General features: G+C 32.3%; 2 protein-coding genes across 2 annotated transcripts in view; both read right to left on the reverse strand.

Moving 5' to 3' along the window:
* Positions 1-26,030, reverse strand: part of LOC114331368 (ruvB-like helicase 1) — an 80,811-nt gene that overhangs the window by 32,046 nt on the left and 22,735 nt on the right. The window contains exons 2-3 of the mRNA XM_028280919.2: positions 16,595-16,898; positions 7,566-7,828 (exon numbers count right to left, since the gene is read on the reverse strand). Of these exons, the coding sequence (XP_028136720.1) occupies positions 7,566-7,828; positions 16,595-16,898 (567 nt within the window). The remainder of the gene's footprint in view (positions 1-7,565; positions 7,829-16,594; positions 16,899-26,030) is intronic.
* On the reverse strand, positions 20,598-22,654 carry LOC126883893 (piggyBac transposable element-derived protein 3-like). The gene is made up of 2 exons (XM_050649597.1): positions 22,505-22,654; positions 20,598-21,765 (listed from the first exon to the last, which is right to left on the reverse strand). The coding sequence occupies exons 1-2, from the start codon at positions 22,536-22,538 to the stop codon at positions 20,609-20,611; spliced, it is 1,191 nt and encodes a 396-aa protein (XP_050505554.1). The 5' UTR covers positions 22,539-22,654; the 3' UTR covers positions 20,598-20,608.

The raw sequence follows: 26,030 nt of genomic DNA on the forward strand, positions 1-26,030 counted from the left end.
TGCAGAACTTTTTATTAACAATCACTTTATTTCGTAAAATTAATAATAAAAGAGTTATCTGAATTGAAATAACTGAAAATAATGTTATCCATAATTTTTCAAAAAAAAATTTTTTTTCAATTAGAAGGATGTAATTGCATACTAGAATATAGTTTTTAATTCCAAACAACTTTTCATAATAGCAATTTTCAATATTGTGAAAAATAAAGCTACTTTACTCTTGAGTGAAATTCAAACTTTTTGACATACCTCGTATAATATTCAAAAAATTTGATATTTGATGGTTAAATCTTAGGTTTTGGACCATGCAGAGCTTTTTATAAAGAATAACTTTTTTTCGTAAAATTAATAATAAAAAAGTTTTCCATATCGATACAACTTACAGGGACATACTGTACGTAAAAAATTATATTTATCCAAATTTTAGTTTTCTCTGTGCCAAATATTTTACCTGTTTTATTATTTCTATAGGGTAAAAAATAACCGAGATAGAAAGGTTTAAATCTTAAATTTTGCTGTGGGGCCCATGCAACCGGATTCATTTACCCTTTTATTTTAAAAAAGTAAGGGGTTTAAAAGATTAAGTTCAACGTGCATAAATAGCAGTTGGAATTAACTTTCAAACAGTTTTTAGATGAACCTGATACCGTAAACACGAACGGAGTTATAAAAAAAAACAATAACATTTTTTGGAAAATTTTTTAAAAATTTTGGAGCATAAATTTTAACGCTATCAACATGTTCGGGGGCTCATTTAATAGATATTTTTAAGTACTTTGAAAAATGTTTAAGTTTGTTACAAAATGCATCAATTTCCCGTTATTTCAGCTTTAATACTTAGAGTTTTTTACTCGCCGAGAAAAATATACATTTAATTACCTATAACTCACTTTTAGTTAACACCAAAAGGTTTTTATAGTAAGGGGTTTATTTCATTTTTTATTAGTTTCAATTTTGATAATAATAACTATTTTGTAAAAACTTACACTTTTTGAGTTATTGATGAAAAACTGTTTAAAAACATGCATTTTTCTCAAGAAAAATTAAAATCTTTGATCTTTAATAACTCAAAAAGTTTTGATTTATTTTAATAACTTAATATAACAAATTTTGCTTGAAATTTGTCCCTCCATCGAATTATGGGGTTATTTTTAATAAAATAATTTTCACCCCCAAGAAGGGGTGGCATCCACCCCCAGTGTAAAAGCGCAAGTTGGCACTATGTCACCTTTGTTCCTTGAGATATCCTCTAACCACTCACCAATTCTCATGCAAATCGATGGAGGTTCAACGAAATCGGAGGTAATAGTTCATATCCACCTTCAGTGACTCCACTATTATGCATAACTCGATCGATGTTAGTCCAAACCATTGGCGTCAGTTATGAAGCCATGAGTTTCTTCTTCCGGGTCCGCATTTACTCTCTATATTGTACCCTGTATTATCAGTTGCAGTATACGATATGTATCATGCCTCATAATATGACCGAGGTGTTCATGTTTCTGTTTCTTAATTGTGAAAGAGATTTCTTTTTGTTTTCCCAATTCGGCACAATACCTCTACGTTGATGCTGTGGGTTGTCCAGAATATTTTGAGGATATGTCGGTACACCCACATTTTGAATGCCTCTAATATTTTCATTAGTGTTCCCGCTATTGTCAAGGCCTCTGCGCCATTAAGCAAAACTTTTTTTTCAGCAGCCGTATTTTTATGTCGCTATGGGTGAATATATTTCTCATGTTAAATGTTGCCTTTTTAACTCCAGATCATATTTCGGTTGTTTGATCCCATTTCGAATTGATGACTGTTCCAAGGGATACACATGAGTCTATGTGTTGAATTAATTGGTTTTTTATTTTCAATTGCCTAAGCTTAGTTTTTAAACCAAGAGGAGTAAACTAAAAAGACAGATCCACACCGAAGAGAGTCACTAGAAATATCACCAAACACATCTTCTTTTTTGGTTGATCATATCGGCCTTTGAAGGTAATCCATAAATATTATATTATACTAATACGTCGCTAAGAAGTTCTAAAAACAATTTTTTTTTATATAAAATAGACTAAAAATCTAAAAATTAAAGGAATAACGTAGAAAATACAAAAAATTGCTGATATAACCCAATTAACCTACGAAATGCCAATAGTGTCAAAATTTTATAAATGTCATTAGTCATTCGTGTCAAAATTTGATAACAGTGGAGTAAACTTGCCTGAGGTTGGACCAATTAAACAAGCTTTACTGCGCGGGAAATTTGAATTACTCCTCTTGGTTTAAAAACAGATTGATAGCTGGTTGTTGAATTTTGCTTACCAGCATCATTTTTGTTTTATTTATGTTAAGGTTAAGTCCTCTTTCTACACTCGCTCTTTGTACCTTGTCCATAAGATGCTAAAGTTCATCAATACTGCTGGCAAGTACGACTATAATATCATCTGCATATCACATATTATTTGTCAATTTTATTTGTCAGTAATTTTTATGCCTCTGTTTGTTTGATATAGTGCTTTTTTAAAAAAATGTTTGGAATAAATAGTAAAAAGGGGAAGGGTGAGAACACATCCATGTCACACACCTTTTCTGATCTCAATGATCTCTGTGAACGAATTGCCAACTTTTACCCTGGCTGTCTGATTCCAGTAGAGACTTATCACAATTCGGATGTCCTTATCATCAATTCTTATATTTCGGAGAATTTCAATTAGTGGGTCATATAGTTCGTCCGCTCTAACTTTTCTCATGCGTCACGATTTATTTTCAAACAAATTCAGTCAAAATCTAATTGAAACGTACGCCGATGTGTGTAGTATATAGTATACAGTATACAAAATGTCGGTATATAGGGTGTTTCATTAATAATTGTCCATATCGTAACTGGAGAAACCTTAGCACAAAATACGAAGATTTAACCCAAAACACAAATAAAGTATTATTCCTTATCGAGATACATAGTGTTTTATTACAAATGTTCTAAAATGATTTTAGCCCATTGTTAAAGCACCTTTTAATATTTTTTATCGCCAACCGTCACCAAAGTCATTCACTATTGTACTCATTTGACGCCATTTGAGATAGTAAAGTAACACTTTATTGTACTGAAAAAAGAATTTTACTTTACCTGCCGCGATTAATCAAAATAAACTGAGATTGAATGTAAGTGGTCGATGGCAGTAATCGATTATTTATTTGAGTGAACTTAAAAATTAATTATTAAAAATACTGTACAAAATTTACGTTATTATTAATTAAATTTATGTCAGAAAGTGAACTTCTGTAGTATTTTGCAATTATATCCATAAAACATAAATCAAAACTTTACAAATTTAGTAATTAGGTACTTATTCAATATTGATAACAACTATCGATTAAACATCGAAATCGGCCATCATGCAAAAGCTTTCTGTCATCGTCATTACTGTCATACGAAATTTTTATTTCGTCTAAAATTAATAAAATTCTTAAATATTTTAAGTTTTATAAGCAAATACAAATTGTATATTATGAAATGGTGTTTTTGTTAATTCGATTATATGTATATAGGACGGTGACAGATATTAATGATAATTTGTTAGCAAATATATTTATTTAGATTTTCTACTATTCATTAAGGGAAAAGCAACTGCGCTGCGGGAACGAAGCAACACTTCATAAACATAACGTAACTAGTAACGGTATTTTTAATTTTTGGTATTTTATTTTAAATGTTAAAATTGGTTTAATATTTAAATAAAAATACGATTAACTGTTTAAAATATATTTATTTCGTTGAAATCAAAATAATAGAAGTATAACGTCTTACGTGCGTACCAAGTACACACACTCTTTTTTCATTAGGATGTAATTAAGTAAGTGTTAATGTTTTTTATGATTGGCGATAAAATTTTGTATGCACCACGTCAGTAAAGACTCTTTATCAAACTCGTGTGTTAGTCGCCTCGCTCGGCTCATAATATCCGACTCTTTCGATAAAGAGTCACTTTACTGACTTGGTACATAAATAACTATTGTTCAAACTTGACACACAGTTTACACATGTTAGGGTATTTTAACTAGTATTAAAAAATTGTGTTCCGCTGTTACCAGAGGCATGCCGTAGGGATATATACGTCATTTTCGCCCCTTTTCCCCCCTCACAAACTACGCCACTGTCGTAATAATAATTTCAGTATGTTTTTTGATTCCTTGTTACTTTTTACATAAATATCATCCTTTTGTATCATTGCGATAAAGTAAGTAGTTTGCGTTTAAATATAATGGATTCCATAAAACTATGTATTTTAAACTACATACATACATTCAATAAGATTATGTGTCTAAAATCGTGACCCGTCAAAATAGCCCGGTCAAAACAGCCCCGTCAAAAAAGCCCCGTCAAAATAGCCTCAACACAAAATAGCCTCGACAAAATAGCCCGCACACAAAATAGCCCCGACAAAATAGCCCGCACACAAAATAGCCCCGGTCAAAAAAGCCCCAGCTAAAATAGCCCCGGCTAAAACAGCCTCTTATAAACAATTACATAATTATTTATACAAGGTGTCCAAAAACTTTTTTTTAATTTAAATTATTTGACAAAAAGGAAGAATGTATTTAATTTATTTAATTTAAAATGCATTTTACTGTTGCCCGAAAACAGAAAAAAATGTTTATATCATAAATTAACATTGATTTTTGCTTAACTTTATTGTTCAAACTTCCAAGAGGCAGGAAAGACAGGACTCGAGTTCTCTGAAAAGACAATTTTTATTTAATGTGGTTAAGATAAACATCTGAATAGAGGATAATTACCATTTCCGAAAAAATGTATTTTTAAGGAATTATTTCATGATGAATTCTGAAGGGAGCTTTTTTTCGGGGCTATTTTGTCGGGGCTATTTTGTCGGGGCTATTTTGTCGGCGGGCTATTATTCCGCGGCGATTTTGTCGGAGCTATTTTGTGTGCGGGATATTATGTCGGGGGTATTTTGTCGGAGCTTTTTTGACGGGGCTATTTTGACGGGGTACCGTCTAAAATACATAATTTTATTGAATCCATTACATTAAAACGCAAATAACTTGAAAACTACTTACTCTATCGCATTGAGACAAAAGGATGATATTTACGTAAAAAGTAACAAGGAATCAAAAAAAACATACTGAAATGATTATTACGACAGTGGCGTAGTTTGTGAGGGGGGAAAGGGGCGAAAAGGAAGTATATATCTCTACAGCACGCTTCTGGTAACAGCGGAAAACTATCTTTTAACACTAGTTAAAGTATCCTAACATGTGTAAACTGTGTGTCAAGTTTGAACAAAAAATATTAAAAGGTGCTTTAACAATGGGCTAAAATCCTTTTACAACAATTATAATAAAACACTCTGTATCTCGGTAAGGAAAAATATTTTATTTAAGTGTTTTGGGTTAAATCTTCGTATTTTGTGCGAAGGTTTCTCAATTTCAATAATCTACAAAGCACATGTATAAACTAATGTTTGCAGACAAAACACTACATCCTTTGTGCCCAAAGCATTACTAAAACCAAATTGCGACTCGTTGATTTCCGCTTCACACTTGTAGATTCTGTTACACAATAACCGCCACGCTACTAGACGTACGGGAGCATTGGGCTATTACAGCCCTGGACCCTTCACTTGTTGCAATGTTTATTTTTATGTCTAGTGACGTTCTAAGTTTATTTTTATGTCTAGTGACGTTCTAAACGTCACTATACATTTTATACCTCAGAAAATGCATAGAAACTGAATATTAACATAGAAAGTTGGCAATTAATCAACGAACTGTCAATACTGATGAAATGGCCCCGTCCCATTCAAACAGTGAAGCGAGATTGCGGCCAACATACAAGAGAGAGGTCCTAGAGAGACAGAGAATGCCAGGGAAAATTTGCTACAACTACCCAGAGTTGCCAGATGTGATTTTATAAATCTCCCGCTTAGAAACTGAAATTCCCTCAAATTGAAGCTCAAATCTCCCAAATTTAAATTTGTGGCGCATTTTAATAAATTAGTAGTCAAATGTAGAGAACAGCAAACCAAAATTATACTACTTATCAACAGAGGGTCTTGGAAATAATTCATAGGTCCTATCGTGTTCGTTTATATGGGAGTATAATATACAGCTCTACTATGTATAATCGTAAATTTAATTTACCATGGCTTCTTAAAATCTTCCATAATTGTCCCCCCCCCCACAAAATTCCCCAACCATTTCTACTTAGAAAAATTTCCCTAGACGCTTTCAAATTACTCCAAAATTGTGGGAAAATACCCTAATCTGGCAACCCTTACTACCACTATCAATTTTTTTGTTTACGAAAGATGGCGATTATCTTCTAGCCTTCCCCGACTACTCTATCTCATTCTGGCCGCATTAAATTCGCTTCATGCCCATTCCATCAGTATTGACAGTTCGTTGCAATTAATGCAACAGCTGTATTTGACGTTTATAGTTGTCATTTTGAAGTTGTAAAAGTTTTGAAGTATTTAAAAATTCTTGGTGTTTGAATAAAGTTATTTTAAAGATGAGTAAGAATACTATTAATTAATGTAATTTTTGTATGGAAAAACAATTATTTTGAATAGTTTCTTGATAGTAACATGACAGAGATGAAAGTCACATCTGAGAACGGATCGAATTAGCCCATAAGCATAGCAATTGGGTACCTACCCATGTGTCTAGTAGAGTGGCGCTTACTGTATATGTATATGATTTTGGTGAGATTTTGGATAATATTAAACGCGGTGTGCAAGTACTTAGAGGGGATACGAGAAACGATCGTGCGCGAATAGCGGAGAAATATTGCAACTTTCTTAAATAATTCATATTGTCAATTGAAATTATCAAATTGACGTATATTTCATATTTACTGTCATTGAAGAAGAAAAATTATATATTGCTTCACAATATTGAAATGATATGCAATTATTATATAAAGGTAAAGTTAATTAATTGTATTTTGCTTGCAGTACTGCATTTTAATAACTAATTTTATTTACTACATACAATTGTTTACGTTTTAATAACATAACCTGAATCTTATTTTTTTCTTATTATTTTTTTGGACTATGGCCTTGAGAATTATCCAGTAACCAGGACTAATATAATTGGCCAATATAATTAAAAGTGTGAAAAATGTTGCTGAGCGTACAAACCAGGTGTCGCTTTGCCGAACTTGCACGGTCCCAATAGGATGTTTAAACTTTACAGTGATTTACTTCATGGCAACGTAAAACTCCCCTCTAGGGGGGTGGCTAGCTCGGAGAGAACCTCTCGAAACGGACTTTAGGTAGCAACTGAGTTGAATTTTATTGAAGCAAATGACAATAATGAAATAATGGGGTGGTTTTCCCGATAAAGTTTATTGGGCACATTTAATAAATTTCAACTAAAATTTAATATTAAGCCAGGTGCCAAACAAAAATTGTTAACCAAAAGTTCTTGCTCTTCCAGTAATGAGCAAAGCAGTGAAGAAATCAAATAAAATAATAAAGTGGTCAAGAATTTTCTACATTTCAGAATTAGTCATATCAACAAGTTGTTATGCATCTAGATTTCCGACATACCTGAATAACTTCTTTCTTTTTATGCACATCTCCTTTTGGTAATGGCACATATTCTTCAGCTTCTAAGTCAAATTCGGTGGCATAAGCATCAGATCTTCCTTGTCTTTTAACTGCACCACTTGTGGCTTCAATATAAATGACGTCTCCTACTTCAACTTTCTCTTTCTGGAGTGCTTCATATATACCGGGATCCAGTTTGAGTTGTTTACTTCCCTTTGCAGTTCTTAGACCAATGATAACATGACTTACAGTTTTTCCATAACCTAAAAATAATCCAGTCTATATAACGTAATTTACAAATGAGGCGCTCAGAGCAACAGTGGCCTAAGCCACAAATTAAGCATTTTTAGATTAATATATCAATAAAAGCAGCAACATTAAATCTTCGGATTAACAAGAGTGTACACAACCTATCTCTATATTTGGGTGTAAATCCCATAAGCATAATATAGATACGAATGCAAAGATTGCATTTATCTCAAAACTTAGTTTTTGGGGTTAGGCCACTGTTGCTCTGAGCGCCTCAAATATGTGGTGGATTTTACAAATGTTCAAAATATCTCAATAAAAACTGGCTTATCTAAATACACTTGAGAGCAAAAAAATCGACTCACTCGCTGAATTGTACATGTTAAATGTCTCGAATTTCCTAAACCTTTTGTCCGATTTGAGTGATTTTTAGTATGTTATAGCCTTATAGTTTAAGAAAATCGATAGTAATTCCTATTGAGAAATTCACACCGAGAATGCAGTACGGCAAGATAGGGCAATACATTTCTAATGGGGAAAAAACGCACAGGGTTGCCGGTCTTCACCAGTTGTTGATTGTTCCGTAACCGTACTGCAATCCCAGTGTGAATTTCACGTTAGACAGGTAAATGACATTTTATACCGGGTGTAACAATCATAATGTGTTTTTTCCTTAAAGTTCGGAACACCCTGTGGAATATTCTAACATATATAAAATATTTAAATTAAAACTCAATTGTAGCCTTAGGCTTTGTTAACATTTTGTTTTTTGATTCATTCGTTTATGTTCGATAATAAAAGAGATATGTACTTTTATATTACAAATCAGGTATGCTATTTGGTCTTGATCAATATCATTCCAAGTCTTGAGAGCTACTGTTTCTACCTCGTGTGAGGTTTTAGGAGGAGGCAAACGCTGTCGTAGTCTTCTGCCAATTATGTCCCACAAATGTTCGATCCGATTAAGATCTGGACTATGCGATGGCCAATTCAAAGTTCGAAGATTTACCTGTGGTAAATATTCGGTTACAGTTCATGAACGTGAGGTCTTGCATTATCGTGGATTAGCAAAACATTGTTACCAATATAAGGAGCCGATAGCATGATAGTTAAGCCCTTCGCTATGTAAGATTACTGCTTGAACACACTCATCGCGGGTCAAATTCATTGTGGCGCGTTCCATTTCCACCACACAACAACAAAAAATACGGACTTAATTGAAACTTTAAATAATAAATCTACTAATTTTCACAACAGACCCGACACTTTTTGACTGTTAACAATTTGATATCCATTAAATTGTTAATTTCTCAAGGCCTACTTTAGGCTTGTCTATTAAACTAAGCAGAAAATGAAGCTTAATTGATTAAAAACATCGCTAGTTCTTAACATACCTAACTTTTTGATTATCCAACATAAGCAAATGAATCAAAAAAGAAAATGTTAATAAAGTTTAATGCAACAATTGAGTTTTAATTTCAATATTCTATATGTGCTAGAATATTCCACAGGGTATCGCGAACTTTAAGGAAAAAACACAGTATGATTGTTACACCCGGTATAAAATGACAGTTACCTGCCTAGCAACATTATTATTACAGCGATTTTCTTAAGGGGATGGGTACGTATTTTCGGCTGCAATGCTATTCAAATGGAGATTCATTTTTTCGAATCCTGAGAAAACTAATAAGTATTTTTGAAAAATTTAAACGCAGAATGAAAGATTACGCTATTGCCGAGGGCCGAAAGTCCCTGAAAACTTCTATAATGTTTATTTTAATAAGTTACAGGGTTGAAAAACTAAGAGAAAATGTAGTGTGATTTATTTAATGTCATATACCTCATTCAAAAGAAACTTTTTATTTATTCTAAGGGACTTTCGGCCCTCGATAATAATTTAGTTTTTCATTCTGCGGTTAAATTTTTTAAAAACATTTATTAGTTTTTTCAGGATTCGAAAAAAATGGATACCATGTCCGTGGTGATATTTTCCAAATCGAACATTCGCTATCTTTGTCATACAACGCACTGAGTCAAATAGAATATGATGACAAGACAGTGACAATTTTAAATATTTTAAATATTTGACATGGCATCGGGAATATTTTGAGTTGTTGATTAAATAATATTGATAACGTATTTGATAAATAATTGATTTAAGACGTGAACTTAATAAAAAGTTATTTATTGTGTATTATTTATGGAAGATCCAAGCAGAGAATACATCAGGATTATATTCTGTGATCCAAGTATTTTGTTGTTAAAGATGTTCAAAATTGTAAGCGTTCCATAGTAACAATATATTATTAAAAAATCACTTTAACACTTTTCTTCTTTTCTCGATTGAGTATTAGTTTTTGTTGTACATATAAATTATTACAATTACTGAATACATAGTTAGTGAAAAAATTATCACATTTAATAACTGAATTAATAACTTGCAGTTATACAAATAACAGTTATCCTAGAACATTCAAAAGCCATCTCTTTAAAGTTAATGATGACATTGTCAAGTATAATGACATTCTAGTAATGTTTACATTTCCACACCAGTGTGAATTTTACTACACGTGATTTGCCGTGTAAGACAGAAAAAGTAGAGATAGCCGTAAAATATTTGCGAATTATGTACCGATGGCCTCAAATAATAAGGCTATAACTTACTAAAAAAATCACTCAAATCGGACAGCAGGTTTAGGAAATTCGAGGCATCTAACGTGTATGTACAATTCAGCGAGTGAGTCAATGTTTTTGCTCTCAAGTGTAGTACTAAGAGGGAAAAAGTTTTAAAAACATTGTGTTTAACTAAAGGTATCACAATAATAATTTAACTGGAACATGCACAAATATTTGAGGGGTGGGGGGTTTAAGGGAACAAAACCCCCCCATAAAAATTGATGGGATGTACAAATTTCAGTGTTATTCTTTTTAAAGATGTTCCTGCCATGAGAATGCCACATAAAAAATAAAAAATCTAATAGTTGTTGATATATTGGAAATATCGATTTTAATTTTTTAACTAAAAAGGGCTGTATTTATGTGCACATTTATACTAAGGTAAGTTAGGTTCAATAGAACTATTTTTGGTCCAAGAATATGTGATTTAATTTATGACCTACCTTTTTATTACATCCTGTATGTATTCGCGGTGTGCAAATACTTGGAAGGGATACGCGAAACGATCGTGCGCGAATAGCGGAGAAAAATTGCAACTTTCTTAAATAATTCATATTGTCAATTGAAATTGTCAAATTGACGTACATTTCATACCTATTGTCATTTAAGAAGAAAAATTATATATTGCTCCACAATATTGATATGATATGCAATTATTATATTATTTAATCAAAGGTAAATTTAATTAATTGTATTTTGCTTGCAGTACTGCATTTTAATAACTAATTTTATTTACTACATACAATTATTTACGTTTTAATAACATAACCTAAATCTTATTTTTACAATAGTATTTTGTATTTTGACGACGGCACCCGATTTGGGCGTCGAAACGTTAATAAAAATCATTTTTTAATAATATTGTGGCTTATTTCCCATTCTAAATAGTTAAAATTGTAAAAATGCCACAAGAAAATAGCTTCAGAACAACATTATTTTTTCTTATTATTTTTTTTGGACTATGGCCTTGACAATTATCCAGTAACCAGGACCATATGATTGGCCAATATAATTAAAAGTGCCAATAAAAGTGCAGAGCGTAGAAATCAGGTGTCGCTTTTCTGAACTTGCACGGTCCCAATAGAGTTTTTTGACTAGGTACATTTATTAGAAATGCACATGAAAAAATCAAGTAACATTTAAAATGGAATATATTAATAGACGAAGCAAATAAAAAGTATACAGAGAGAGGCAGATAAACGGCCTATTAGAAATATCTCGAGAACTAAAGGCAACAGAATCATGAAAATTAGAGTGGAGGGGTTTTGAAGAGTGATCTATTTAATAAAAATACTTTACTTTGTTTGCTACTTCCGGTTATACCGGAAGTTGCTTATAACTTCGTTTTTTTAAATGAGGCACCCTGTACATTTTTACATTTTTGGATTCTCCTCGATGTCTTCATTCTTAAAATATGAGGTTTTGTAATGTTATATAGGGTAATTTAATAGATAATTACGTTTTTTATTAATTTCGTAGAAAGTTTTACACCCTGTAGAATTGTAGTATTTTGACATCAAAAACTCGTATGTTTATGTTCAAATGATTTTTAGTAGTCTACTATTATTAAAAATTATTACTATAGCTAAATGTTGAATTTTAGTATACAGGGTTGGTCGAAACTCGGAATAACTATTTTCTGAGTTTTCTTAAATAGAACACCCTGTGTTTTAGTATTGTAATGAAATAATATTTTATGGTACTTTTTTATTTCTTAAGCATTCCCTATACCTAACTGCTTTAATTTGTGAATTATTGGTGGTTCAAGCCAAACATTAATTGCAACAAAAAATACGAGAATTTTTATTAGGCTTGCCATGAAAATATTCAATCACAAATAATTTTTTGCAAATAAATACATATTAGAAAGGTAAAGTTTTCAATCCTAATAGCAACATCAATAATATTGAAAAATATTAAAAATTACTAAAAAATTTTTAAAGTGAAAACGTATTGGTCCATTTCCCTGGTGACACCTCCAAGGCTTCTACAATATGCAAGCCAGATGGATGCTGCAGTGAAGACAAAAGGGAAGGAATTCTACACTATGCAATTCACAACCCCCCGTCTGCAGCTTGGTAAAGTTTCAACGGAAATGGACCTAGTTACTCTATAGGAGTAATACTAATAAAAATAAAAATAAAAATGTATACCATTTTTATTCAGTTGCAATATGAAGGCAAAACAATCTTATTTTTCACTTAGAATACGGAGCCCAATCCAGCACTCTGAACAATTTTCGACTCTTATTGGAGTCATCTTCGGAAAGGCGTAGGCCTGCAGCTCCATACTCGAAGTGACCAACCATGAAAGCTTATCCCCACATTGTAAGTGACGTGTATGGATTAGGTGACTAGCGTCATCTGGCAATTAAAAAGGTAAAGTAAAATACATATTAATCTAGACTGATCCTTAAAATTACCAATAATGGTTGAAGTATCAAAATATCTGCTTAGGTAGTTACGATTGTTGGTGCAATTAACAATTAAGCACAAATTAAAGCAGTTAGGTATAGGGAATGCTAAGAAAATAAAAAAGAACCATAAAATATCATTTCATTACAATACTAAAATACAGGGTGTTCCATTTAAGAAAACTCAAAAAATACTCATTCCGAGTTTCGACCATCCCTGTATACTAACATTTAGCTATAGTAATAATTTTTAACAATAGTAGACTAAATTAAAAATCATTTGAACATAAATAGAGTTTTTGATGTCAAATTACTACAATTCTACAGGGTGTGAAAATTGCTACGAAATTAATAAAAAAGAATGTGTGTGTACTTTGTACGCATGTAAGAAGTTATACTTCTACACTAAGCATCAAAATTAACGCACCACCTTAAAAATGGGACATTTTTATGTCTCGTATTTCCTAAACCTTTTGTTCGATTTGAGTGATTTTTTAATATGTTATAGCTTTATTATTCAAGAATATCGATGTAATATGTTGGGTAAGTGTCATTGTATACCGGGCGTAACAATGATAGTGTGTTTTTTGCTCACAGTTCGGAACACCCTGTGGAATATTCCAGCGTATATAAAATATTGAAATTAAAACTCGACTGTAGCCTTAGGATTTGTTAACACTTTGCTTTTTGATTCATTCGTTTATGTTGGATAATAAAAAAGTTAGGTACTTTAACAACTAGCAAAGTTCTTCAACAATACAGGGTGTTTCTAAATAAGTGCGACAGACTTTAAGGGGTAATTCTGCATGAAAAAAAAAATGACCGTTTGCTTTATAAACATACGTCCGCAAATGCTTCGTTTCTGAGATACGGGATGTTAAATTTTTTCTTACAAACTGACGATTTATTTATTGCTCTAAAACCGGTTGAGATATGCAAATGAAATTTGGTAGGTTTTAAGAGGTAGTTGTTGCGCATTTTTGACATACAACTCAGAATTTTATATTCGCCATTGGCGTGCAGTCTATTCACACTAAAATAGAACAATATTTGAGAACCAGAGTTTACGATCAGTGTATCCTCCCTATACTTACGTTCACAGACGTGGACACTCAAGAAAGGCCAATATGGATAAAATATTAAAGGCACAGAGAGCGATGGAAAGATCAATGCTCGGGGTGAGGCTCATAGACAAAAAAACAAATACATGGATTAGAAGCAAAACCAAAGTAAAAGACGCAGGAGAACATGCTGCCAAATTAAAATGGAACTTCGCAGGACACAATGCCCGACTGAAGGATAAAAGATGGAATCACGAAATACAACAATGGAGACCGTGGTTAGGAAGAAGTAGAGGAAGGCCACAAATGAGATGGGCCGATGACATAAAGAAGTTTGGAGGACACAACTGGAAACAGGTGGCGCAAAATAGATAACACTGGATTGAATTGGGGGAGGCCTATGTCCAAAGTTGGATTACTGAAGGCTGAAGAAGATTGGCGTGCAGACGGGTAATATGACCCGTAAACACGCCAATGGTGAATATAAAATTCTTAATTGTATGCCAAAAAATACGCAATAGCTACCTCTTAAAACCTACTAAATGTCATGTGCATATCTCAACCGGTTTTAGAGCAATAAATAAATAATTAGTTTGAAAGAAAAAATTCAACATCCCGTACCTCGGAAATGAAGAATTTGCGACAATATGTTTATAAAGCAAACGGTCAATATTTTTTCATGCAGAATTACCCCTTAAAGTTTGTCGCACTGATTTAGAAACACCCTGTATTGATGAGGAACGTTCCTAGTTGTTGATGTACCTAACTTTTTTATTATCCAACATAAGCGAATGAATCAAAAAGGAAAATGTTAATAAAACCTAAGGCTACAGTGGAGTTTTAATTTCAATATTTTATATACGCTGGAATATTCCACAGGGTGTTCCGAACTTTGAGGAAAGAACACATTATCATTGTTACACTCGGTATACATTGACACTTACCTGTCTAGCAACAATATTATTAAATCGATATTCTTGAATAATAAGGCTATAAGATATTAAAAAAGTCACTCAAATCGGACAACAGGTTTAGGAAATACGAGACATCAAAAATGTCCCATTTTTAAGGTGGTGCGTTAATTTTGATGCTTAGTGTATTATATGATTTCTTAAAAATAAATATACTTTAAACAGTTTGTTTTAATTTTTTTAAACACCAAACTAGTTTTGTGCTTACCGCTTTCAAAAAAATAAAAAAAAAGTATAGGATTGCTCCGGATTTGAACTCAAGACCTCTCGATCTCTGGCCGAATGCTATACCAAATGCGCTACGAGGACTGTGTCTATATCGGTTCGGACGTACCTAATGACAATTCACGGTAACAAACAGGCAAGGTGAAGTATAATAAATATACAATAAAATGTTTTAATAATACTCATCTTACTCCTGAGGAAGAAAAATCCAAAGACACAAAAATTATAATAAATATATTTACTTAAAACACTAATAATATGTTCTTTTCACACCTTTTCTTGCACTGATATAATTATACATAACTTGAAAGATGGCAACTAAACGCCATACTGTCTGTGTGCGCATGCGCGCAGTGATATGAAATTTTACTCTCAATCGCGCCTAAAGAAGTATAACTTCAAAAACGCAATTATCTTTTAAACTGCCCTATATAACATTACAAAACCTCATATTTTCAAAAAGAAGACATCGAGGAGAATCCAAAAATGTAAAAATATACGTGTCCCATTAAAAAAACGAAGTTATAAGCAACTTCCGATGTAACCGGAAGTAGCAAATAGATTAAAATATTTTCATTAAATAGTTCACTTTTCAAAATCCCTTCATTCCAATTATTATGCACTATTTCATCCGCACATTAGCTATGCAACTGTTCTTTGGGGTGATTCATCTGACTCCTTGGTGATTTTCCGTCTGCAAAAAAGAGCAATACGAATTATATCTGGCGTGAGCTATTTGGAGCATTGTCGCCCCTTGTTTTTTAAACTTAGTATATTACCTTTACCGTGCCTATATATTTTTAGTGTTGTTGTTGAAATACACAGGAGATCTATATCTCTTGTGAAACAACATGATATTCATAATTACAACACCAGACAGGCAGATAATATCAGAATTAATCGTTACCGTCTAATTAAGTCCAAAAGAAATTCTTTAGATTACAAGCTTTACAACGTGTTGCCAGGTTATATAAAAAATTTAAGTCTAAATGCTTTAAAAAAAAAACGTGAAAAGAATACTGAATAAGAACTGTTTTTATTCAGTGGAGGAATACCTTGAATATTTTAAGTTTCATTGAAGTTCATGGAAAGTACTCATCTAATATCTTTTATTACTGATCTGTGATATGGTACTTACATAATTTTTATACTATTTAAAAGTGAAATTTTTGTGATATACTTATGTGTGAAATTATTATTTGTATATTTTAGGTATTTTTTGTGTATTTTAGGTATATTCTAATTTTGTGTATAGATAGGTTTTTACTTGTTTATTTTAAATCTTTGAAGTCTGACTTGCTACAAACCTTGTAATTGTGTAATGTAGTCAAATAAATTCATTCATTCATTCAATTTTCATGATTCAGTTACCTTTAGTTCTCGAGATATTTCTAATAGGCCATTTATCTGCCCTAGCCTATATAAATACTATACCTCCAGCAGGGTTTTCCGTTTCTACTGGTGTCAATTCACTGACTTCCCCCTCATAAACTTCTTTGGTTTCCCTAATCCTCAAACCAATTGCTCTTCGAAAGTTCTCCATAAGAACTTCAGTCTTTTTTATTTCAGAACTGTAGACTTCAGATCCTACCATCGGGCAAAAAGGTACTTTATTTCCCAACTCTTGGGCTATTGCAAGTGCAATTGCTGTTTTACCAGTACCTGGTGGACCAGCTAGAAGCACAGCCCTTCCAGCCATTTTTTTACTTTTTATCATGTCCACTACTATGCCGGCAGCCTAAAACAAAATTTTGTGATAAGAAATCAGAGTATTTAATTAAAGTATGTAATATCATCTTGAATTATTTCAGTAATAGGGAACTTGCATAAAATTTTAAATTCGAAAAAAATGTTATAAATCACAACAGAACATAATTTAAAACATGTATCAAATATTAAAAAGTTTTGTTTGGCTTTCGTTTGGCCCCTAAAGATGATTAAAGATTCAAATTAAAACAGGTGGCCCAAAACGCGTCGTGACGTCATTCGTTTAAATTATGTTTACATTCTTCCAAAAAAGTAAACAGAATTTAAAATTAGACATTATAAACGTCACTAGAAAATACAGTTATGTAACCTCACAAGTGTTTTTGATCGTTTGAACTATTTTAAATGTCATTTAATAGTGTCAGTGTCAAAACGAATGCCAAACCTAATAGGGAACTTGCACATTTTTTTATTGCATAATAATATTCAGTTTCCTTTAAAAATAAGATTTCCAAAATTTCACGCCTTAAAACCTCATAATAACAAGTACAAATTTAAAATCTATATATATATATATATATATATATATATATATATATATATATATATATATATATATTTTGTTTTCTGGCCTTTGTTTAGAGAACCTTTAGTCAATTTAAAATAGTTCAAACGATCAAAAACACTTGTGAGGTTACATAACTGTATTTTCTACTGACGTTTATAATGTCTAATTTTAAATTCTGTTTACTTTTTTGGAAGAATGTAAACATAATTTAAAGAATGACGTCACGACACGTTTTGGGCCACCTGTTTTAATTTGAATTTTTAATCATCTTTAGGGGCCAAACGAAAGCCAAACAAAACTTTTTAATCTTTGATACATGTTTTAAATTATGTTCTGTTGTGATTTATAACATTTTTTTCGAATTTAAAATTTTATGCAAGTTCCCTATTGTTGGGACTATACAAAATTCCGTAACCAGACATCTCGTAATGCGACAGTTTGTAACTATACATAGGGTCAGTCAGGGTAATTGGAAACTGGGGTGATTGGAAACAGTACTCCCTACGGCTAGAAATGAAATATTATAACAATATCACATACACAGAATTACAATTCCATATTTGCTTATTGTGTGGTATGTTATTCATTAATGTCCATTCTGTGCAATTTAAATTTGATTAAAAAACTCGTAACATGAAGTAAAACCACTTCTATGTAAAAGGTATATTTAATAAAATTTTAAAAATCCCAAAGGATTAAATAAAACAGGTTCATTCAGAACGTTTTCGGATCTATCAGTCCATTATCAGTGAATTCGTGAATACTTGCTAACTAGCCCCAGAACCAAACAATGGTTGCACTTACTGAGCAGACCTCGTTGGTCCAAGATGGTTGTCAGGGTTCTCGTTTAGACTCTCACCATGTTCCCGGAAGTATTCTTGTAACATCGGCGTTTAGCCTATCCAATTCTACAATACTGTAATGTAGATCGCATTTTAAGTACAACCATTGTTTGGTTCTGGAGCTAGTTAGCAAGTATTCACGAATTCACTGATAATGGACTGATAGATCCGAAAACGTTCTGAATGAACCTATTTTATTTAATCCATTGGTATTTTTAAAATTTTATTAAATATACCTTTTACATAGAAGTGGTTTTACTTCATGTCACGAGTTTTTTAACTATATGGTATACAGCCAACCCAGGGAACTACCCCTTTTAGTTTAAATTTGATTGTTTTTAAACACATAAATCGATTTAGAACAGTGCCAATATTTTACAAAATTTTATTTCTCTGTATTAAGTAGGTATACTGATTATATGATTTATAGCTACTATAGGGTGGCCGGAAAGTCCCTTTACACTAATGATTTGCTTTTGTTATACTACAGAATGAAAAAATAATAACATAACTTTGTTTGTAAATTATTTATCAATTATTTGTTTATCTAAAACACCGGTGTACATACTTCCATTGTCGCAACACAACTTGGTACGACGCCATGTTCGTATGCTCATCCGTCTCAGCATGTCCGGAGTTACTGACGTAAAAGCTTTGCGAACTCCGTTTGACAATTCGTCATTCGACACATATTTGCGTTGTATAACCTCCTCTTTAATGAAATCTCACAGCGCATCCGGCGTTGTCAAATCTGGACTTCTTGGAGGCCAAGGAATTGGAGAACCTCGCCCAATCCATCGGTTCGGGAAGATTTCATTCAGGCGTTTGTGAACAACGAGAGCAAAATGGGATGAGGCGCCATCTTGTTGAAAATAAACAGTATTATCAGTGCCTTGACCTGTCAATTGCGGTAGTAACCACTATAGTTCACTATCTGGAGATAAGAAAGTTAAGTTATGGAGCCTACAAAAAAAATATGGCTCAATCAGATAAGTTGAAGTAATTCCAGCCCATATCATAACATAAGGCGGGTTTTTTTCACTTCATCACGGAAATGAGGGTTGTCCTTTGCCCAGAAATAAACACTTCAATTTCAAGAAATTGCATACTCATCGGTGAACACAACATTTTGTTTGTCGCATGCTCACGGAAAGCGTTGAAGCAGTAATTGACACGACTCAATTGTATACTCACTTGTGGCCGCCATCATGTTTCAATCGCAACTATTGTTGTCTGTCTGCATGACCAGACAGGTGCCCTTGACGATGAGAATGAGCCGAAACGCAAATAAACATTGGCCAGGTGTTGAAACATTATTAATATTAGTGTAAAGGGACTTTCCGGCCACCCTATACAAGAATATTTATATTGCATACAATGTTAATTTGAATGTTATTTACTACAAGAAGTCAGTACAGTAAGTATAGCCCTTTCAGGCCTGAACTTTTTTTGAGTGAAAATTAAGTTTCCCTTTGAATAAATACGATATACAGTATCTAAAAAAGGTGTAAAAAATGATGAAAAAAAATTCATTGTTTGAATCTGTCACAAATGACATATCACGTTCGTGCGCTCTCGGCTTACGTTCTATCAACGCACGATCGCGAGTGTATGAAAAAATTCACTTTTATTAAACGTAAAACACTATTAGGATCAAATAAAAATTATTTTATAATTTTTTAACATTTATTACATACAACCTTAAATAAAACAAAAACTAGGAGTAAATTTCAAGCAATTATACCTGAACATATTGTCAGGTACAGAAATTTCAAAAAAAGAATTATTTTTTATGGTAATCTCTAAAACAGGACTTGTTGCGTGACAAACACAAATAAACGTTGCACTTTTCACATCTAATTTTAGACCTACTAGAGCAATTTTCAAATCTGCATGTTCTAGGAGCTGGAATTTCATCAAAAATAGGAAAATGTTCATAACAATCATACCTCATTGAGTCACTTGGATTACTGGCTGGTCGATACCTTTTTTGGTTTACAACTGGATCAATATCCATAGATTCAGTATCTTCACTTGTTGATGAAGGATTTTTGGTTTTGGTTCCAATGAGACCATCGGCTACTTCAAATCTGAACTCAAGCAAATCTTGTATTTTCTTTTTTGGAATATTTGCATTGATGGCTTCAGTTATATAAAGGCGCCAAGCATTGACTACACAAAGGTCTATAAAGTGCAGTATTACTTTGAGGGTCCATTTTTTTGTTTTCATGAATGTGCGATAATATTCCATACCTTGGTCTAGAACGTCCACACCTCCCATGTTGGTATTGTAGTTGTGAATAAGCTTTGGCATGGAAACTTGAATATAAGCTAAGTTTTATCCCAGCGATTCATATTCACTTTATTGTCAGCTGATGTACAATTCGATACCATTAGCACAGATTTATTGTCTTTCCATTTAACAACAACTAAGTCTCCATACACAAATTGCTGTGATTCGCCTCGTTTCATACAACGATCTTCTTTAAAAGGTATCTTTCTCCGTTCTGGAAGTCTGTTCATCATCAAAGTAGCTGTTCCATGAAGTTTCATTTGAGGTTCAATGAGGAGTATCGATGAAAAATATCTATCAAAAAAGACACAGCTTCCTGGAGGAATTGACTTTGATAGGTGTAGAATCACAGCTGCGGAAACTCCAAGTGATCTGTCAGGGAAGGGAGTTCTTGCACCTTGATATACCTCAAAGTCTATCATTAGACCGTCGCTTGTTGTAGCCACAAACACTTTTAGGCCTTGAGGTCGCGGTTTGTTTTTAACTACTTGTCTTAAACCATTTGCACATCTTCCACAGAAAGGAATAATCTGTTCGTCAATGGAATAATTACCTGGACGTCTTTCTAATCTATCACATGCTCGTTTAACTGCAGTTATGATGGGCTGTACCTTCCAAAGTACATTCGTATTACCTTCAGGTGCTATGTCCTCATCAACTACATGCAAGGCTGTACGCAATGCCTTGAAGCGGTCTCGTGGCATTTGGCTTGATACCATGTGAAGTTGCATCCCTTGACGCCAATACATGTGAAGTCTAGGATAAGGGATGCATCCCATAATCAAGTGTATACCTATTAACTTCTTTATTTCTTCACTGTTTGTGTTCAGCATGCGACCTGTCTTGCGCATAAAATAATTATTTGTACAATTTGCAGCTAAATCAAAGAAACCATCATTTAAATAATCGGAAAAGTACTCCATAGCATTTCTGATTGGTTTAGGTGTACTTTTTGGATAATCATGATTTTTTTGCTGGAACGTCGTGTCTTTCCAGTGCCTCCTTGCTTTAGAAGAGCTCGTTGAAGGAACAGGTTTTTCATCTAATACCGTTTCTTTAATCTCCTGGTCATCGCTGTCATTTTCAAATGTTTGAATCTCAAAAACATCATCATTTTCGTCATGTAAATCCTCTATTTCAGACTCGTTGCCATCATTTAATAACTCTAGAGCCAAATCGTGGGAAAGAGGCACACCTGTAATTAGAAAAAAAAATATTTGGATCATTTCAACAGAGAAAAATTAATAAAAAGTCAAACCAGTAAATATTTAGTATTTTTAATTTCCTGCTATTGAAAATTGAATTTGTGACGACAACTCACTATCATGATATTCAAATATTACGGGACAAGATCTCTACAAACAAACCAATAATTTCTTAAATCTTGTTTAATAGAGAGATTTTGCACCTCTTATTTTGCAATTCAGTTATGGTTATCGTTATACTACGTCTGCGCAGTAGCGAATATATGATCCGTTATCGTTATTAAACATAAGGGATTCCGTAATTTACGGAGGTTTAAAGTAGTGCTTATCGTTATCGTTATAGTAATGGTTAAATTGCTTTGTTGCCAGAATGTAAAAAAATCAGTAAAATTACATTTACATAGATTCTAATTTTGATGACCTATAAATTAAAATATCAAAAACTGTTCAAGTACATTTATATGCTTAAAATTACAATAACGTTGTGAAGTGAGGTTATGTTTAAATAACGATAACGATGACACGAAAAACCTACTTGACAGGCTGCAAAAACTCTGCTTTTTAACGTTGCCGTAATCGTTATGCTTAATAAAGTTAACCATAGCGGAGCCAAAATCAGCGGTTATTTTAAGAGGTGCAAAATCTCTCTCGAAGTTGAAACTTTATCTATACTACAAACCCATTACCATAAAATAAATACTTATAAAAAACAAAATATATTTTACTTACGTTTGCCGGTTTTGTCAACAAAATACACAGCCATCTTCTAGGGTATTTTATTGCAAACTAAACGCGAATTCCTTAAATAATTTCAGTTATGCTGATAGTGCATGATAGACACAACATATTGATATCATCTTTCCCAGTAAAAATATGTTTATTTTGATATTGATACCCATATAAACATGAGCTCACGATCGTGTCAGCCGGTCACGAAAGGGATAGAATAGAATAGAGTAGAAATATGCTTTATTGTCACTGAAAATTTTTACAATTTTATGGACAAAGCTTACATACAGTCAAAAGAAAAATAATATCAACAACAAATAACAAATAACTACAATTTACTAAAATTAGATAAATCGTCAATATACAGTAAATATGATATAAAACCAAAGACAAAAACAATTAATTGCAAAATTTATATAAATTGCAAATTGAACATACTTACAACAAATAAAATACAACATTAGGAATTGACAGTTTAAGCCACTGCGTATGAAACCCAATTTTCTTAGTTATTCATTAAGAAATTCTTCTATTGAATAATACTTTTAGATAGATAGGCTTTTGTCATTTTACGGAACTTTGGGAAAGATGTTGCAGACTTAAGTTGTAAAGGGAGATGGTTGTCAATTTTTTTTTGCAGAATATAATATAGATTTCTTTACTCAGTGGATGGGATCGGTAAATAAATATCAAATATTGAATTTCGGGTGGAGTAAATATGATTGGGCCTTGCTGGAAAGACATGAAGGTGTTTACGAATTAAACAAACCGTTTCTAGAATATATAAAGATGGAAGTGTTAAAATTCCGTAATTTCTGAAGTAACTTCTGCAATGTGTAGATCTTCTGAGGCCAAACAGATATCGTATTGCTCTTTTTTGCAATTTAAAAATAACATCAAATTGAGCAGCTGTACTAGAACCCCAAAAAGGAAGACCATATCGAAGATGAGACTCGAACAACGAAAATATGTTATTTTATAAGATGCTAAATTGAGTTCCCTTGAGACAGATCTTATTGCATAGCAAGCTGAGGCGAGTTTCTTACTTAACGAATCGATATGAAGGGACCATTTGAGGTTGCTGTCTAAAAAAATACCAAGAAATTTTACAGAATCAACGGTACTGATCTGGCTGATATTAAGAGGCAAAGGTTGAAGAGCTCCTTTATAGGATAATGCTACTGTTTTATCTATATTAAAAGAGAGTAAATTAGAGTCAGACCAGGTCTTTATCGTCAGTAGATCCGAAGTTATAGTTTCATGAAGAGATGCAATATTTGAGTTGCTCCAAGTGATACTGGTATCATCAGCAAAAAGAAAAAATTTCCCATCGATTTTTAAATTAGTGATGTCATTTATAAAGATAAGTGTTCACAATTACCCCCTTAAATCTTGAGCATGGGGTAAATGAAAACACCCGTTAGTGGTAAATGGAAACAATGTGAGGTAAATGGAAATCAATTATTTACGTCAAGGTTACAGGTCTCGCCATTTTTAAAATGTTGAGGAAGTACATACGGAAGAGAGAACGAATGAAATACTCTTTGAAAATTTTAAAAATAAGGTGACAGATGTTAAAACAAAAAAAAAGTAACATACAGGGAGGCTGCTGCTTACTACAGTATTCCACATTGCGTTATTTACAACTGCATAAAGGGTAGAAACATACCAACTGATAAGATGGAACTAATGTACCTACTGCATGGTTAGCCAAAATTGAAGACCATATTGTTACGTATTTAAAAGCCTGATATTGTTGTTTACTTTTACCCCATTTTTAGTTTTTTTTCAAATTTCTGGGGTAAATGGAAACTTTGAATATCTTATGTTTTTGTAACTTTTTCTTACTGGTTTTAAGAAATTCTACTGTAGACTTATCGTATAATAGCCAAAAGCTTTTATTTTATTATAATATAAAACAATATATTTTTAAATAAATTTCAAATGCTTAGATGTCATGATATTTCAAATAGTGTTTCCAATTACCCTGACTGACCCTACTCATAACATCAAAATTGAAGTATTCTGTATATTTTTGTTAACCTGGAAACTAACAACTGAAATTAAGTTTATCTACACATTTCATGTTTCGTGGAGAAATAAATTTTTAAAATTGTCTTTTTTGGCTAAATGTTCTAAACCAAGGCCAGAAATCAAAACAAAAAAAATGTCTTAAAATAAATATATTCTAGTAACGTAAATTGTATTAATTGTTATAGTAAAAATACATTATTAATAAACTGTTTTTATTTGTTTCATATCGCAGCTTCGCAAAAACGTAGTCTTAAGTCAAAAAAGACGATTTTAGAGGAGACATTTTAAAATTTGATGGATATGATTATGAGCATAACTCCGCCGAATAAGTTGTTACTTTATAGAAATTACCTACTCGAGGTGTGCAAGTACTTGGAGGGGATACGAGAAACGATCGTGCGCGAATAGCGGAGAAATATTGCAACTTTCTTAAATAATTCATATTGTCAATTGAAATTGTTAAATTGACGTATATTTCATACCTACTGTCATTGAAGAAGAAAAATTATACAGGGTGTCCCGAAAATATTGGTCATAAATTATACCACAAATTCTGGGGTCAAAAATCGGTTGATTGAACCTCGCTTACCTATATACAATAGTACACACAAAAAAAGTTACAACCCTTTGAAGTTACAACATAAAATTCAATTTTTTTTTCATATATCGAAAACTCTTAGAGATTTTTCATTGAAAAAAAAAAATTAAAGTGAAATTTGTGCATCCAATAAAAATTTTATGGGGGTTTTCTTCCCTTGAACCCCCCCCAAACTTTTGTGTACGTTCCAATTAAATTTTTATTGTAGCACCATTAGTTAAACACGAGGTTTTTAAAACTTTTTTGCCTCTTAGTACTTTTTCGATAAGCCAGTGTTTATCGAGATATTTTGAATATTTGTCGAATCCACCACATATTTGTATATGGTTAAGTACGATTATGGAGACCTGTTAATAATCTGAAAATTTATTTATAATTTACATTTTTAGGTATATTTTGAAAAAGAAGACACATCTCGATAAGAGGTGACTTATCAAAAAAACACTAAGAGGCAAAAAACTTTTAAAAACACTGTGTTTAACTAATGGTACCACAATAATAGTTTAATTGGAAAGTACACAAACATTAGGGGGGTTTAAAGGAACAAAACCCCCATAAAAATTTTATGTAAATATATTAAAAACGAAGCCGCATCTCGATAAAAACTGACTTATCGAAAAAATACTAAGAGGCAAAAAAGTTTTAAAAACGTTTTGTTTAACTAATGGTGCCCCAATAATAAATTAATTGGAACGTACACAAAAGTTTGGGGAGTTTAAGGGAACAAAACCCCCATAAAATTTTTATGGGGTGGACAAATTTCACTGTAATATTGTTTTAAGATGTTCCTGATATAACAATGATACATGTCCATTTTCAATAAAAAATCTCTAATAGTTTTCGATATATTGAAAAAAAAAATCGATTTTCATTTTGTAACTTCAAAGGGCTGTA

The sequence above is a fragment of the Diabrotica virgifera genome, chromosome 4 (assembly GCF_917563875.1).
Source record: "Diabrotica virgifera virgifera chromosome 4, PGI_DIABVI_V3a".
Classification (NCBI taxonomy): Eukaryota; Metazoa; Arthropoda; class Insecta; order Coleoptera; family Chrysomelidae; genus Diabrotica; species Diabrotica virgifera.